A 14,965-nucleotide genomic window follows, 5' to 3' on the forward strand; every position below is an offset into this window, starting at 1 on the left:
GGAAGTGTTCCGCACCCCGGACCACCGTTTCGCACAAGCGGAAAGGCCACGGCCGAAACTGGCGGCTTTTGAACCGCCTCAAGCCGACGTTGACCGTGGACTGCTAATTGACTGCTACCACAGCTCTATTAGAATCTAAGGGTGTCATAGCACTCGCAGTTTTCAATCGCAAACCTAGGTTTAGTCGTTTTGAATATCATCTTCAATTGCCTTGATTTAAGTATTCTTCCCCCATAATCTACAGGTTTTACTTCAGATTGCCTCTACGCACATTCGAAGAGGAGCTTTACGTAGTGTTTCTGTATACAGGATGTGTCCAGGACTCTGCCAGCACGGAATGTGTGAAAGCACTACCAGTTTCAGTTCCAAGGAGATAGATGACAAGGGCGGAAGGGCCTAGAAACTTCGTCGCTTGATGACTTGTTTAATTTTTTTTTATCACTTGGTGAAATCCTCACCCTCCTCACCACGCATGGCTTCCTGAAAGTGCATGTCTCAGGATCATTCAACGATGACAGTTCTATTAGAGCTTTAGATCGGAAAGCTTGCTTTAATGACTGTTACAATAAGCCCAAGTATAGCATTCTCCAAATTCAAACCTAAGCCTTAGCTTATTTGGCCCCGCAATCACTATTACAGCTTCGATGGCGCACTTGGGGTTATGGATACAAATAACATAAGAAAGCTTACGCATACATTCATTTAACTTCGGTGGTTCGTTACTTTGTCTGCCATATGCTCTTTCATTCACACACGCGTTCAGTCATTACTTGTTTGATGCTTTTAGTGATTCCATGGAATTGGCAGCACATTGATTGCGAATTACGAAACTTAAAATACAAACTATTGCAATCATAGGCTATCTTCGCCCCGAAGAGTCTTTTTGTTTTGATTCTCCGGTGTAAAGATGACATTATCTCCAATCATCAAGTCCTTCATACCGTACGGTATATGCTTCTAATTAGAGGTATTTATTATAACGTACATGATAAGCGAAATGGTCAGATAAGCGAAATGGTCACTTTTTCTCAACCTCTGAACTAGAACTCGGAATAAAAACACAACAAATTAATTAATTAATTAAAACTTCTCACTATACTCTTCCCCAGATGTCTCAATTATTACCTAACAGGTTCTTGCATTATGACCAGGCTTACCGCATATACCACAATGCCGAACCCTTGGTCGCGCCGACTTTCCTTGACCACCACTTCGGGATGATTCGGCCACTACCTGCGCATCAACATCCATCTGATCAATTACTTGCCTTCCTTCCTCTACTGTCATTACCCCTCTCTTCTGCAGTCGGGTCCTTCTTGCCCTCCGGCGCCGGCTTAATACCTCATTTGCCTGTTGAAGGTCTTGGACCTGACCCCGTAATAAGGTAACCTCATGCATAACTGCCTTTGTTCCCTTTGAAAGAGACTTCAGAGCGCCTAGGATTGATTCTGGGGAGCTGTTCTGATGCCTTCTAATTCGTCTTTCAATATATTCAGACTGAGACCCAGCCTCAAGCACGGTCTTTGGGGTCTTTGAGACCCAAGGTGTTGACGGGCTAGCCATCTCCTCAACTGGCGTTGGAGTCCGTTGCTGCATATCAAGCTTTGAGACCACATTTTCCGCATCCAGGGGAACAAGCCCAGCTCCTCTAAAGGCCGACTTGATATTTCTTTCTGTCATAGTGGCTTGAAATGCGGCATAAAAGGCCGGAAAGAACTCAGTCTTCGAAACGTGGGTTATAGAGCATCTGATCAAATGCTCTATTTCTCGACCGTAAGCATTCTTAAGCACGCTAAAGCACCCGACGTCAAGGGGCTGAAGTAGATGAGACGAATGAGGCGGCATACAAAGCCTAATGATCTTATTTTCCTCGCAATATCTCTCGAAGTCGATCGAGTGGTGGCTTTCATGCCCATCAAGGATTAAGAGACGATAGGAACCAGTTGATCGATTGGTCGTACACCGGTCAAAGTGCTTTAGCCACTCTAAACCTGTATCGTTATCTGTCCAGCCATTTTGGGTTGTTGTAATAGCCCAATCGCCCGGGAGGTTGCTTTCTTGGTACCAGTTGGCGAGGTTATATTGGCCCGCACCGATGATAAATGGCTGGACCGCCCAGCCATCCGCATTAATCGCCTGAATGACCGTAATCCATTCCCGGTTTCCAGGCTGCACTGATTTTGGTTTTCCACGCCTATCTGTACCTGTGACGACCATTCCGCTTGCAATCATGCCCATAAGAAAGCCAGTCTCGTCAACGTTATAGATATCATTTGATCGGATGCCATATTTCGCGATTGTATTCACCACAAGCGTAAACCAGTTACGGATAATAGTTGGATCTTCACACTTGGCTCTCTGGTAGTCGTATTTCCGAAAAGAACGCGTCTTAAGGTCTGGGTGTCGCTTGACGAAGTTTGAAGCCCAACGCGTGCCGACTGGTGGCGCGTCGCGGTCGGCAAGTAATTGATCAGCCATTTCTTTCACACTACATAGCCCGGGGGAAAATCCTCGCGAATCCAGGTCGAGAATAAACTGAATAAGAGTCTCTTCCTCTAAATCAGATAGTTTGCGTGAATTAGGCATTATATCGCGTCGAGCAGGAATGCCATTATATCGGTTAAGGAGGTTACTATAGCGAACTTTATAGATCTTTGCAGCGCGTCGAAGACTCAATTTTGGGTCATTCTGGTAGGCTTGAAGTGCAAGAATGATATTTGCCTCATTAATTGATTGTGGCATATCAAGTGGTTGAGGAATAAGTAATCAAATAGAAAGAGGAGAGATTGAGGGAAAAGTGACCATTTCGCTTATCTGACCATTTCGCTTATCATGTACGTTATACTACTTTAGATCTTTATAGCTCCTAATATTACTTATCTAATTAGTCTCCTATAATATAAGATATCTTCTAATATATAGCTAAGACTATCTTAAGAATAAACTTAACCAGCTTCTATTCCTATTTTTTTATCTCTCTATATACTATCTCTTTCAGGGAGTAAATCCTAAGATTATACTTATATTCTACTCTTCCTTTAGGCATAAGTTCTCCAATTTATTAAGGCAAAATATAGTCTAAGCTACGCATTATTATAATACTCTTAGGATTATCTAGATTTACTTATCTAAGGTAATCCCGGAATTCTAGAAGTTCTAGTTAATAAAGCTATTAGATATAGTTACTTAGATTAATATACTGCTATAGGTTATAGGCATATACTAGTTTCTTAAACTTATTAGACCAGGAATCCTAATCCTCTAGAGATGCATAGGTAATGGCCCTTTTAGCATATTTTGTTAATATTATGATAAAATAAACCGAAGGTTATATACATTTAGGTACATAGGTCACTAAGATGTAATTAAGACTCTTAATTGTTAGATATTACGTATATTCGGTCTATTAATCTAAATTGGTATATTTATCTTAGCGGTTTTACTATTTCGGTTATAATCTTAAAATATCCCTACTTGCACGTGAGACCCCAGCACCTGTTCAACAGGGTCAAACGAATAACCAACAGGGGCAGATTTCAACACAGAACAATGAATACATCAATCTGCATCAATGAACCGAATACACGTAATGTTTGGCAGATTTTAGTAGAGGAAATTAATATCCTAAGAAACTGAAATATACTATGCATATATTAGATATCTTTTGCTATTCTTAACTACGATTATTAGTTATGTTCATTAACGTTTGTGGGTTTATTTTAAAACTCGAGTATTATTAATACCCTAAAGGGCACGCGGTCTGTATTCCGTCCTTCTCCACAATAAGCCTAGGTTAGCCGAAATTCGGGGGACGATGTCCGCATATTGGTCATGAATATGGATGGCATAAGTATTTCTGGATTTCGTCAATACACACTGGAAAATATACTTGTTATCTTGCCTTTAACTTGTGATTATGCAACAAATTAATGCGCAGGTTAATGATCTATCGCGCATCGCCAATTTACAAACACCGTCATCAACGAATAGTCCTTTTGAATCAGGTCCCGTCAAAGCTGCAAACCCGTCCCGCATTGTGATTGAGTTATCTGCTAGTCCTCCTGAGTCGGCAAAACAATCGTCATTGGCTCATGCTTCTCCACGGCGCAACAGTAAAGATCCGATTGCACTTTCAAAAAGGACAAGGGGTCCCGTATGTATATAGACCTGTTCCCGACTAAAGGTCTTATCGCTAACTCGAGACATTCCCCATCACCAAGTATGTCGCAATTGCTTGGTATGTTCAAGGTTTTCCTATACCCCAGCTTATTACAAAGCAAATCTCTTGTCTGACTTTATTGCCGTAGTAATGGGTGTAGGCGACGTAAGGGCAAATGCAGTGGAGGCAATCCGTGTAGACGATGCGCCAACTTGAAAATGCCATGTCTTTACAACTCCAACACCAAGCGGAACTGGCGATTATCCGATGAACCTGAGGAACTTGAGGATATGGTTAGACGAAATTCCCCATCACAGCGCACCATGGAACTGTCACACCAGTCCGCAGGCAGTATGCAAGACCTTTCAACACCCGAGGAAATTCCGGAAGGAATGCCGCTTGCGATAAACATTCCTTTCGACGACCTATTCCTTTCGGCGTGTATGAATTTTGGAGGACAGCCTACTAACCAAGCGGATTTTCCTCAACTGGATGCGTTTGGCATCTCTCAGCATTCCCTCCACATAGCTGAAGGCTTTGACGGAAACAGCAATTTTACCTGGGATTTCGCGTCTGGAGGTTCTATTGAAAGGAGAAGCTATCCTACAAAGGCGTCTGATACGTTCAGTGACGAGACGTCGTTTCATCCGTTACCTGAATTCAATCAAGATGAGATCATCAAATTATGCCGCTTGTACAAGGGTGGAATTGGATCCATGTACCCAATCATCGACACGGAATCACTTCTCACCTTTGTGAGGACCACTCCACTCTCTAACCTGACTGAGAGTTGTAATATCGTTGAACCAATTGTCGGCCTCAACGTCCTTCGGCTGAAGCTCATTATATGCTGTGCTCTAACAGTCGAAGGAGAAAGTCAAAACGAAAAGGCAGACCGGATCTACGCGAGTATAAGGGGCTTCTCTTTCAATATGCTCAGCCTTGAGACCGACGGATCGTCTTCTCTCGATCTCTTGGTACTACTGGCAATATATCACATTCTGGCCCAGAATGACGTGCTTGCTGAGAAGAAAATTTGGCAGCTGGGACGCTCATGTTTAGAAAAAGGCTTACACCGAAAACCGAATATCGACAAAATCCACAGCGATGAGGGTCGAAAGAATGCGCTGACTACTTTCTGGACTGCCTACGTGCTCGACCAACAACTGAGACTCAACACAGGCTTACCATGTGTTATTGCGGAACACCTCATTGATAAAGAGCTTCCTCTTCCCGTAAGTGGCAACAATTTAGTCAACACGTCTGAAGACCCCGCTGACAATAAAACCAGGATCGGGATTCCTACCTTATGGCTATCATAAGTTGGACTAGAATTAGTGCCAAAGTCTCAAATCAGTGGTCGTATAGAGATTCATCACTGCCTTCAAACAATAGCATTGAAATTATAGATACAGAGATTCTAGAGTGGTACAGGGCTTTACCCGAACAGATGAAGGTTCAAAGCCCACAATCGCGAACTTCTTATCCGAATGTTGGAGCGAAGCGCCTCGAATATCGCAGGGTATTGCTTTTCTTTAAATTACTTCAGGTATGGAGCCCATAGTGACTGCATAATGTGACAATTACTGACGGACCTAGATACGTATGTCGCTGTACGCTTCAGTTCTGAGCAGTTCATCAAGCATTATGATGAACTCACAACAGTCGGAACGGGCTGTATCACTTGCTAAACACACAATCCAGTATCTGACGTCTTTGGAGGATGTGGAACTGGATTATTTCACCAAATTGTTCCATCCTTACCTTCTGCTATCTACGATAACAATCCTCTTCCTGGCCTCTGTCTATGCTCCGGCGAATATCAGAGATAATTGTCAAGAAGATTTCAAGGCTAGTCTTGGACTGACAGCATCTCTGCTTCAAAAGAGTTGGCTTTCACAGCGCTTATGGGGGGCTATCAAGTCGCTTAAGCATGTAGCACCCCGATATGGCCTTGATCTCAACGACTGTCACTCAACGGCGATAGTGAGGGAAATGGGTCTTTCGCACGAGCAGAGTCCGAGAGGTCAAGTGGAACAGCCATCGGTCAATTTGCCCCCTCAATTGCGAGGTCAGAGACACCCAGACGCATCTTTGAATGGTCGTCAGATTCAGCAAGAGCTATCACGTATTACTGAGGCATATGTAAGCCTCGGCAAGTTGGGATACAAGGCGGATATAACGATTTTTCTTATAATGAGGGACCTTATACAGGGCAGTAGCTTTGATTCAGAGAGGCATAGGGGGTCTATAGTATTATAGCGTAATATAGAATTTTGTTTTCTTCTTATTTGGACATACATAACCTGACAGAAGTAATCCCCAACTGGAAGTTATAATAACTTGCAGCGCTTTGCTCCAGACAAGGGTAGACAGCTCGACTGCTGCTATCTCGATATAGACCATACTTTAAAAGTGGGTACCTGGTATAGTGTTCTATTTCAACCTATATTTAAGCCTTGAGATATGTATCTAGTATTCGGCCGTTTTGACCTGCTTGGTTAACCTTAGCTATATATATAGGAGATGGCATCTGGGTCAGGGTTTGGCAGAAAAGGCAGGTCTTCCTAATAAGGAAATATAAGTCTGAGGTAAAATGCAACTTACTATTAAATCTATTTCTAAATATTTCTAGTAAATTTAGATTTTATTAAATATTTATATAACGTGCATGATAAGCGAGTGTCGCAGACAAGCGAGTGTCGCAAAAATCTCAACCTTTAAACTAAACACTACCATCAAAACACCACAAACTGTCTAATCGATTAAAATTACTCACTATTCTCTTCTCCAGATACCTTAATATCCTCCTGACATGTTCTTGCATTATGTCCCGTCTTGCCGCATACACTACAGCGCCGAACCCCCGGTCGCGCCGACCTTCCTTGACCACCATTCCTCGAAGATTCGGCCACTACCTGCATATCAACATTCATCTGATCAATTAAATCTCTTGCTTCCCCTACAGCCATCACTCCTCCTTTCTGTAGTCGGGTTCTTTTTGCCCTTCGGCGCCGGCTTAGTATCTCATTTGCATCTCGAACTTCTCCGAGCTCAGCCTTCAATAAGGCATTTTCATGCATTATTGCCTTTGTTCCCTTTGCAAGTGACTTCAGAGCTCCTAGTATTGACTCTGGGAAGCTACTTTGGTGCCTTCTGATTCGCCTGTTGAGGTATTCAGACTGAGATTCGGCCTCGAGAACTGTCTTTGGTGTCTTTGAAATCCAAGGCTGAGTCTGGCTGGCCTCCTCCACGGGAGGCGTTGGAGTCCGTAGCTGCACATCAAGCTTTGAGATCACACTTTCGGGGTCTAACGGAACAAGCCCAGCTCCTCTTAAAGCCCCTCTGATATTCTTTTCGGTCATAGTAGCTTGAAAGGCGGCGACAAAGGCAGGAAAGAACTCGGTCTTCGAAATGTGATGTACAGACCTTTTGATCAGATCCTCAATTTCTCGACCATATGCCTTTTTGAGCGGCCCAAAGCACCCAACATCGAGAGGCTGGAGCAGGTGAGACGCATGAGCCGGCATACAGAGCGTAACAATCTTGTTTGCCTCACAATATCTCTCAAATTCGACAGAGTGATGACTTTCGTGGCCATCAAGGATCAGAAGACGATAGGAACCAACTGATCGATCAGCTGTGCGTCGATCAAAGTGCCTTAGCCACTCAAGGCCCAGTTCGTTATTTGTCCAGCCATTTTGGCTCATTGCAATAACCCAATCGCGCGGAAGGGTAGGTTCTTCGTGCCAGTTGGCAAGGTGATTTTGGCCCGCGCCAATGATGAACGGTTCAATCGCCTGGCCTTCCGCATTAATCGCCTGAATGACGGTAATCCATTCACGGTTTCCAGGCTGCACTGATTTTGGTCTTCCAAGCTTTTCTGAACCTGTGACGACCATTCCGCTTGAAATCATACCCATCATAAAGCCAGTCTCATCAAAATTCCAAATATCATGTGATTGGATACCATATTTCGCAATTGCGTTCTCTACAAGCCTAAACCAATTGCGAATAATAGTTGGATCTTCACATTTAGCTCTCTGGTAGTCATATCTCCGAAAGAAACGCGTCTTGAGCTCTGGTTGTCGCTTGACGAAGTTTGAAGCCCAGCGCGTGCCGACGGGTGATGCATTGCGGTCAGCGAGGAGACAATTGGCCATTGCTTCAACAAAAGACACTCGTGGGGGAAACCCTTGCGAATCTAGCTTGAGAATAAACTGAACTAAGGTCTCTTCTTCTAGATCAGAGAGTTTCCGAGAGTTCGGGACAATATCGCGTCGTGATTGAACGCCGCGTCGGCGGCGTTATAAAGTACGGGAATGAACGTGATACATTTCTGCGGCGCGCCGGGCACTTAATTTTGGGTTATTTTGAAGGGCTTTAAGTGCAAGAAGGATTCTACCTTCGTTATTAGGCTCTGACATGCCTAGTGGTTGAGAATTATCTGATCGGATAGTGATGATGTAGGGTGAGGCATTTTAGCGACACTCGCTTGTCTGCGACACTCGCTTATCATGCACGTTATCTATCACGTCGGCTACATAGACAACCAGCACCATTGTGCAAAAGTCTTCTATTAGCACCTGATGAATTGGAATGAATGACAGTACTGGACAATAGTATGTATATACACGGGGTGCCCCGTTTTGGCATAAGGTCATAATAACTGAAATCCCAATGTGTCGGTCCCGAAGGAGCTGGTTCGATGTGGCGCATATTCGGGATGGACGGTCTCAAACGTACATTCATGATTGGATTAACAATCAAGGGGCACGCATCGTGTCGACGCGAGGTTTATAACAGAGAGCGGCAGTGAACGTGGTTAGCGCATCGTACTTGAAGGCTCAATGAGTATGGCCGGGTTCTCATGGGCCAATGCTAATTGTTAGTGTTGCAGACTGAATAGTAGGGCGGACGTTCAGAGGAGTGCATGTGATGTGCTGAGCTGACCACAATGATTGTGACGATGGGTAATTACTTAATTTGATGGTAAGCCTTTAGGAACCGGGTTAAATCATGCAAAGATACCAAAACCCACAGAGATAAACTAGAAATGGATCGACAGCTGGATGTCGTCCACCGCGCGGCAGACACCGCGGGCCCCTTGCATCTCAGTCGAGAATAACGGCAATGAACCGCGCGGTATCATGGCCCAATGGCGCTACTCAGTGTCGAGGCTAGTAAACTCGACGCGAATATCCTAATAGAGTAAAGCGTGGAGATTTCATTATTACTAGTCGGTCTTACGGCATCTTGGCATTCGCCGATGCCCACTTCCTAAAGTCTCCGAGATCCACCTACTAAAGACTGATGGTGTTTATTAGATCAAAGCCAGGTTTCAGTATAATAACCATAAGTTACATCCTCCCGCCTCATCTGAACCAAACTTGGAGTGCCATTCCACATCCTATTCTTGTTTCATTCCTCGCTTTCACACCATCTGAGCTTCAGCAGTCATGTCGCGTGCTCTTCTCATCACAGGAGCAACCGGTAAACAGGGTGGAGCTCTCATTGACTCCGTGCTTGCGCGGCAGCCAGCCAACTTTCTCCTCCTCGCCGTTACGCGCAATGCAAACTCCGCCTCTGCCAAACGCGTCGCTGCAAAATCCTCCTCGATCAAGCTCATCGAAGGAGATCTCAACGCTATCCCTGATCTTTTCAAATCTGCCAAGGCTGTGGCTGGAGAAGTCCCTCTGTGGGGTGTCTATTCAGTACAGGCTGCAGTCTCTACGGACAAGAGCATGACACTCGACATCGAGGTCCAACAGGGGAAAAGCTTAGTGGACGAATCAATCAAAGCGGGGGTTCAGCACTTTGTTTACAGTAGTGTTGAGCGCGGAGGTGATGAGAGGTCTTGGGTTAACCCCACACCGGTACCGCATTTCAAGACCAAGCATGAGATCGAGCTTCACCTCCGTGATGCCACGCAAGGGACGCCCATGGGCTGGACGATCTTGCGTCCTACAATCTTTATGGACAATCTGTCGCCGGGATTCGAGAGTAAGGTTCTCCTTACCATACTCCGCGATACATTGAAAGAGAAGCCTTTACAGTGGGTCTCTACTAAGGACATTGGCTTCTTCGGCGCCGAGGCTTTTCTACACCCGGATGTCTGGAACCAAAAGGCAATCGGCCTTGTCAGCGATGAGTTGACTGCGTCTCAACTTGATGAATCTTTTTTCAGAGCCACTGGGAAGCCAGCACCGACAACATTCGGTCTACTAGGGAAGGCTGTGAAGGCGGGAGTCAAGGAGCTGGGGGTAATGGTCGATTGGTTCAGAGATGAGGGTTATAAGGCAAATCGGTCAACCTTCCAAAGGGTTCATCCTGCTCATCAGACATTGGAATCTTGGTTGAGGGAGAGTTCATTTGCCAAAAAATAGACAGATCTGATCTCGTTTTCATCCCGTTATCCTCTCATGGTGTAGGGTCTCAGGAAACACGAGGCAAGGTACATATTAAAATTGGGCCATGGTCCTGCGCACTAGACTTGCCCGGCGATATTCGTAGTTATCAATCTGATCAAACATGCCGTTCTCATTCATGCTGGCGGTAGAGTCGGGATACTTGTCTAGATTCTAACCTCGAAGCCACATCTCACGTGCTCATATAAGATCTGGTTAAACTAAGTTCATTATGTGGAAGCTGTATGCAACCAGGGACTAACTGAATAATACGTTTATGCTGTATCCCGCTCATGCACGCGCGACAGGCTCAATCATTCCGTTGGGCTTGCGTTCAGCAAGCTTATTAACTCATCCCAGCCTTTCGTGATGTCTCCCTTCTTATCCGCCCATAACGTTCCGTCGTCAGTCACAGATAAACCCAAGTCTTGCCCTGTCACAGCCTTCGGGGCGATTCCATTCTCCGCTGGACCAAAAGCGAGGTTGACTCCTTTCTCTACAACTCGAGCCTTGATAGCAAGACTTAACGATCGCTTCAAGTTCTGGTAAGAAAATGTTCCACCCATACCGCCGTAGCTGATAATAAAGAACGGCTTCTTTGTCCATTCGAAGTAGAGTAGATCGATCGCGTTCTTCAAGCCGGCCGGAACATTAAGGTTATACTCGGGTGTGACAACGACGAATGCGTCAAGAGGAGCAACGATCTTCGACCATGCTTTGGTAGTGTCTTTTGTGTACTGGTCGGTGCTGGTGATCTGAGCTGGCGGATACGGCTCATCGTAAACTGGAAGACCAAGATCTTTGATGTTGATCCTTTGTAACTTCACGGTATTGCTGTTGCCCAGGTGGTTCTGGATAATACCTTGTACCCAGTCTGTGATTTGGCTGCCAGCTTGTATTTGGCGTTGACTGCCGGCAATGATGCCGACCTGGTAGATACCGCTTGCCATGAATAAATAATGTACGAAAGAGGACTGAATTGTGATATGCGTAATAAAAGAGTAGATGTGTGGTCGTTGTTCTGTGGGATCTTAGTTGCATCATAGTTGCATCATATAATCTCTTGATACCGACTTTCACAATTCGATTTGTCATACGGCTTTTGTTCAGTGAATCCAGCGCGCGGCAAGCCGCTTAAAGGCCGTCGCGGTCTGATTGTGACGCAGCCAAGCGGAGTTGCCGCGCGGTTGATTTGTAATCCCGCCTCCCTATGCTTGATTTCATCGTGTTAGGCCATTCCACGATCAAGGTATATCTTTAATACTGTACCGCCTGGACTGGGAGAAGAGAAACTCAATGTTGTTGGCTTCGTGGACACTCAAAGGGACAGTACTGTCCGTGTCTGGCTAAAATACATACCGCTGAATGAGGAATGAATGAATTAGGCAATTTGAGGCTCATTGTAAGAAAGAGAAATTGTATTGACGCTCAGTAATAATCCTCACGTCTGCGAAACAACCAGTTTCATCACTCGAGTTTCACTCTCCTTTGCGCTTTCCCAACCCGTCAAATGTGAAGAGTAGCATCTGCAGGGGCACGCGTTGTGGGGTATACACATTCATCAGGGTGCCTCTGATCGACTCGCTGCGGCACTCGGCGATAGATCTCTGGCTTGATACTATGACCCAGCAGAGAGCACAACTTTTATCTACAATGGCGCGAGATACCCTACTGTGGCATCTGGGCATTTACGCCCTAATTTCCAAGTCCTCTTCGATGCAGCTCGGGAAGGCTACTATTAAATAGAGTAGGGCCAGTCTGCGTTGAGAAATGTTAAAGGCAATGATACTGCTGCTGTGCAAGCCTACGTTAACCCGATTTGAGGCACTGCCGATGTCCTTCAGCCAATAAATCAGGCATTCAGGAACCTCTATATATATCTATTTTAGGATCGTTCTTTTATATCCTTACTATAAATAGAGTCTATAATAAGTTTAGTATCTATAAGTGTATATGTATCTGCAATGTTTGGATTATATGCTTTATTACTAGAAAGATCTTTTTAATCCTATTTGCTGTAATTATAACTAGATGTAACTAGGTATTCTGTAAGGGTTAGGGTATAAGTAGTAGGTAATAGACCCTAAGTCAGCTGACCTTCTGGTTATTTACGGATACTAATTTCTAGGTGCTCGAAATAACTATTGATAGTTTTATTCCTATATCGTTTACTCCCTTTCTCCTACTTATATGGTCTGTCGTCAACGTATTAGCCGTTATCTTTCTCTTTGAACTTACGGCCGGATTCTACTGCATTGGATACGCATTCCCGGCTTATGCACTATGGATTATTCTGATAGAGGTCTGGTCTGGATACGGTAATTATCTGCGTACCGGCTTGCCTATTTTGATTGCTTGGTGGGTGACAGGGCATTTCACGGCGTACTTGGGAATCAGGGAGAGATGCCTAAATCGATCGGCGCAACAGACTGCTGCCGAAGATAAAGAACGATAAAGGACATGAGCAATACCCGACTTCAGAATGTTTCAATTCCACTGAAGGAAGAATCAGGCCTAATAGCTTACGAACAGAACAAATGTTTAGGACATTGTTCGAGTATCTTCCTATACAGGCCGTCATACGCGCCAGTATGTTGAACTCGATCAACGGTTGCAACACAGCGACCCGCCACTTCGGCATGGCTTGCTCGTTCTCTCCAGTTATTCACCTCTGCCTGGGCGTCTACGTCATCCGAGGTATGAGTTACAAAAAGGCATGAGTTGATATCTTCAGGACGGTTAGTTTTGTAACAGTTACTAGACTAACTTAATTGGCTACATTTATACAGGACCTCTACATCCCATTATCCATATGACCGAGCGTTTGGCCCGAGCCTTCTTCATGTCTTGGTTTGACACCCATTTTGTGCAATGGATTGGTTGGCAACTTATGTATGGAAGTATTGTGTACATAAAATTGGGGATTCTTCCGTTTGGTGATCGAACGGAACCTCGTATCGCGATGACCTCCAGACATCTCACCACCCATTCAGACAATCTCACTCGCAAGAGATGGTAAATAATCATGGAGAACATTGCATACTTAAATAGATGCTCTAATATACTGACTCCTATATCCCGGTTACCTGAGCTATTTGAGGTCCTTGAAGGACTTATGCCCTCTCAAGAAGTCGATCAAGGAGGTCGGCTTGTCACCCACCAGCGCGGCGTGGCTGTCATCAAGTGGCTCAAAAGCGAAGTAACCGCCTTCGGCAACGAGCCGCATGTTTTCCAACACTTCTTCAGCTACCCAATCTGGCGCACCCATTGACTCCTTCACGCCCTGAAGGAATGCGTCATGGGGTAAACTGTAGAAGCCGGCCTTTTCCCCTGCCTCTGGGAATGCTGTCTTGAAAGCATCAACGACCTCCAAGGGAGTCGTGTATCTGGTAGAGCCAAGAACCCTCTTCCCAAGCAGTTGGTCCTTCTTCAACACGATAGCCTTTACCCAGATACCGGTGTCGCGAACATCGAAAATGGGGATAGGCGCGGATTCCGGCATGGGAACAGCAAAGACCCAGGCACCTTCGTTCTGTCGGAAGAAGTCTACCAAGGATTGCAGATACATGCCGGGAAGGAAGAAACTCGAGGGAACGCCACTCTCTCTTGCATACTCTTCGATACGAGCCTTGCCGTCGAAGTGGTAGACATGAGGAAGTTTGCCGTTAGTAACTGCGCATGTCAGAGCGGCTCTTCCTTAAGTATGCGAAAATAAGTCTTACGTTTCTTAACATCGAGCAATGAGCTAAAAATGAAGTGCGAGACGCCAGCTTCCTTTGTTAAGGAAAGAAAGGGAGAAGAGTCAGCTCGTGCCCAAAATCGATATCTGTAAACATACTTTGGCAGCATCAACAATATTCTTGCCTTGCTGGATCTCGGTGTCGGTACTCATACTTTCCCAATAATTGGTAACACCGAAAACTGCAGTTGCACCAGTGAAAGCCTTGACAAGAGACAACTTGTTGTTCAAATCACCCTTTCCGATCGTCAGCTACCAACGACCAAAGACAGGAGCTTTGAGCTTTGTCTATGACTTACAGCGACAGCTTTAGCACCCCGTTCCACAAGCTTCTTGGCTTTTTCATTCGATGGGTCTCGGGTGATAGCATGAACAGCCCATTCCTTGTTCAGTACAGGGTCATTGAGGAAGATATCAACGACACTACCGCCCTGAGAACCGGTAGAACCGATGACAGCGATGATCTTTTTGTTCGACATTCTGACGTTGGACTTAATCGTTTGATCTTGACTTGATAATACTGGAAGTAAGGATGATATAGTTATTTTCATGGAGGCATTGGTGCTACTTTAAATGCCAGAAATCTGTCATATCGATCAAATGTGGGACGTGCAAAGTATACTTCCATTTTCGGTTCGTAAGAAGGCATCACTAATCGGA

At 45.0% G+C, this 14,965-nt stretch overlaps 4 protein-coding genes across 4 annotated transcripts; 2 read left to right on the plus strand and 2 right to left on the minus strand.

The window, feature by feature from the left end:
- Positions 1-4,377: 4,377 nt before the first annotated feature.
- FOXG_22559 (uncharacterized protein) lies at positions 4,378-6,421 on the plus strand (the record flags this gene model as incomplete). The annotated part of the gene is made up of 3 exons (XM_018402974.1): positions 4,378-5,394; positions 5,451-5,708; positions 5,759-6,421. The coding sequence occupies 3 exons, from the start codon at positions 4,378-4,380 to the stop codon at positions 6,419-6,421; spliced, it is 1,938 nt and encodes a 645-aa protein (XP_018257463.1).
- A 3,197-nt stretch (positions 6,422-9,618) lies between these two features.
- On the plus strand, positions 9,619-10,545 carry FOXG_16704 (uncharacterized protein; the record flags this gene model as incomplete). The annotated part of the gene is made up of 1 exon (XM_018396722.1): positions 9,619-10,545. The coding sequence occupies one exon, from the start codon at positions 9,619-9,621 to the stop codon at positions 10,543-10,545; it is 927 nt and encodes a 308-aa protein (XP_018257464.1).
- A 335-nt stretch (positions 10,546-10,880) lies between these two features.
- Positions 10,881-11,516, minus strand: FOXG_16705 (uncharacterized protein; the record flags this gene model as incomplete). Its single annotated transcript, XM_018396723.1, has 1 exon — positions 10,881-11,516. One exon carries the CDS (start codon positions 11,514-11,516, stop codon positions 10,881-10,883), a length of 636 nt encoding a protein of 211 aa, XP_018257465.1.
- Positions 11,517-13,657: 2,141 nt separating this feature from the next.
- FOXG_16706 (uncharacterized protein) lies at positions 13,658-14,784 on the minus strand (the record flags this gene model as incomplete). Its single annotated transcript, XM_018396724.1, has 4 exons — positions 13,658-14,238; positions 14,289-14,340; positions 14,405-14,542; positions 14,605-14,784. 4 exons carry the CDS (start codon positions 14,782-14,784, stop codon positions 13,658-13,660), a joined length of 951 nt encoding a protein of 316 aa, XP_018257466.1.
- Positions 14,785-14,965: the final 181 nt, after the last annotated feature.

This window comes from Fusarium oxysporum, chromosome 15 (genome assembly GCF_000149955.1).
Source record: "Fusarium oxysporum f. sp. lycopersici 4287 chromosome 15, whole genome shotgun sequence".
NCBI classification, from domain to species: Eukaryota; Fungi; Ascomycota; class Sordariomycetes; order Hypocreales; family Nectriaceae; genus Fusarium; species Fusarium oxysporum.